At 37.2% G+C, this 2,172-nt stretch overlaps 1 protein-coding gene across 1 annotated transcript; it reads right to left on the reverse strand.

The window, feature by feature from the left end:
* Positions 1-519: 519 nt before the first annotated feature.
* Positions 520-1,458, reverse strand: LOC101542192 (olfactory receptor 6C2-like). Its single transcript, XM_004601905.2, has one exon. It carries the CDS (start codon positions 1,456-1,458, stop codon positions 520-522), a length of 939 nt encoding a protein of 312 aa, XP_004601962.2.
* Between the last annotated feature and the right edge of the window lie 714 nt (positions 1,459-2,172).

Below are 2,172 nucleotides of genomic sequence, written 5' to 3' on the forward strand. Positions count from 1 at the left end.
CCTGAGCACCGCCAGGGGTAATTCCTGAGTGCAGAGCCAGGAGTAATCCCTGTGCATCACTGGGTGTGACCCAAAAAGAAAAATATATATATATATATACAACTAAGATCGAAATGCTATTAAACTTCTTCTAAAATGCATAAAAATTGGAAGGACTTAAATAGCCAAAATTATATAGAAAAATAACACAGAAGTTTTATGCTACATAACTTCCAAAGTTAGTTTAAATCTTATACACCAATGTTTTAATTTATATAAAATATGAACAAAAGGCACATTTGCAGGTGCATAAAACAGAACAGTGATTATTGGGTGGTTAAAAGAGGCATTTGGCACCTAATGAACAACAGGAAATTTTGGAATAATGCAAGTGTTCTAAAACATAAATGTAATGGTGGTACAACCCTACTCATTTACTTGAATTTATTGGATATTATATTTATAATTCGCAAACTTTGTAGCAAAGCATATTTTAGTAAAATGGAATTTTTCACTGAGACTTTTAGAATTTATTACTTATTAGTCCTTTGAGATGGATGCAATCTTTTTGAGCATGTCTTTGAAGGCTTGTATCACTTGCTTGTTTCTCAGAGTATAAATGAAGGGGTTCATTGCAGGTGCAACCGAAGTAGTGAGTAGTGATACTACCTTATTCATAGCAACCCCTTCTTTTGCAGATGGTTTAATATAGATAAAAATGCAGCTTCCATAAGTAATAGAAACCACAATCATGTGGGAAGAACAAGTTGAGAAAGCCTTTTTCCTTTGCTGGACAGAAGGGAACCTGAGAATGGTCTTGATGATGTATGTGTAAGACATGACGACACAGGACAAGGTGAACATGAGTACTAACACAGCCAGGACCAAGACAAATCCTTCTAAAAATTCTGTGTCAGAGCAGGTGATCTTCAGGATTGGAGCAGCATCGCAGCCGAAGTGATCTAGGACATTAGAGTCACAAAACTCGAGTTTAAAGCCCATAATATATGGTGGGAGGATAATGATAAGAGATATCAAATAACAGCTAATAAGAAACTTGATGCAGATTTCACTGTTCATTATTGTTGTATAATGCAAGGGTTTGCAGATGGCTACATAGCGGTCATAAGACATGACTGACAGGAGAAAAAACTCTACTGCCCCAAAGAGAACAACAAAAAATAATTGAACAGCACAAGGATTATAGGTTATTGTATTGTCTCCAGTGGCAAGTGTATAGAGGTATCTGGGAATACACACAGTGGTAAAAGAAACTTCTAGAATTGAAAAATTCCGGAGAAAGAAGTACATAGGTGTTTTGAGGTGGGGATCTACAAAGGTGAGGGTGATGATGGTCAGGTTGCCAAGAACACTCAGTGTGTAGGTGATGAATAAAAAGATAAAAAGCAGAATCTGTAGAGTTGGGTCATCTGTCAATCCCAGCAGGATATATGTTGTTAACACTGTGTAATTTTTCATCACTGACCTCTGACTTCTGCATGTCCTGTGGTAAAAATAAGATAGAAATTGGATTTCAGTAGTGGATTTCAAATGGTTTAAAAGGTGAAGAGTGATAATTTGATGCACTACATTGTATTGTCTGCACTGTCATCCTGTTGTTCATTGATTTGCTCGAGTGGGCACCAGTAACATCTCCATTGTGAGACTTGTTGTTACTGTTTTTATCATATTGAATATGCCATGGGTAGTTTGCCAGGCTCTGCCATGCGGGTGGGATACTCTTGGTGCTTGCCGGATCCTCTGAGAGGGACGGAGGAATCGAACCCGGGTCAGCCATATGCAAGGCAAACACCCTACCTTCTGTGCTATTGCTCCAGCCCAATTTGACACAAATCAATATAATTTTGTTTGTATTTAGTAGGTGAAAGGCAAATGCTGAACATTCTTTCATTATGTGAATGAGTGTGTGGTGAAAGGATATCTAGGTTAAATAATCAAAGGTTCCCTTCCCACCTCTCTGCAAACAAAATCTGTAAAAGAACTTATGGTTGTAAGCTTATAACCGTAATCTATAAAAAGTAAAACCAAAATACTCTCAACATACGAGTGCAGACGAGACTAAAGCTTGACTCAGGTAATGAACTCTAGAATTTAAGTCTGCACTTAAATTGTGAATCTCTCAGCATGTAGCTTAGGAAATTTATTACCTCTGTGCTTCATTTTCTTCATAGA

Source organism: Sorex araneus, chromosome 2 (genome assembly GCF_027595985.1).
Source record: "Sorex araneus isolate mSorAra2 chromosome 2, mSorAra2.pri, whole genome shotgun sequence".
NCBI classification, from domain to species: domain Eukaryota; kingdom Metazoa; phylum Chordata; class Mammalia; order Eulipotyphla; family Soricidae; genus Sorex; species Sorex araneus.

Excerpts from the sequence above, each read along its gene's own strand:
- LOC101542192 (XM_004601905.2), bottom strand. The coding sequence starts at position 1,458 with ATGAAAAATTACACAGTGTTAACAACATATATCCTGCTGGGATTGACA.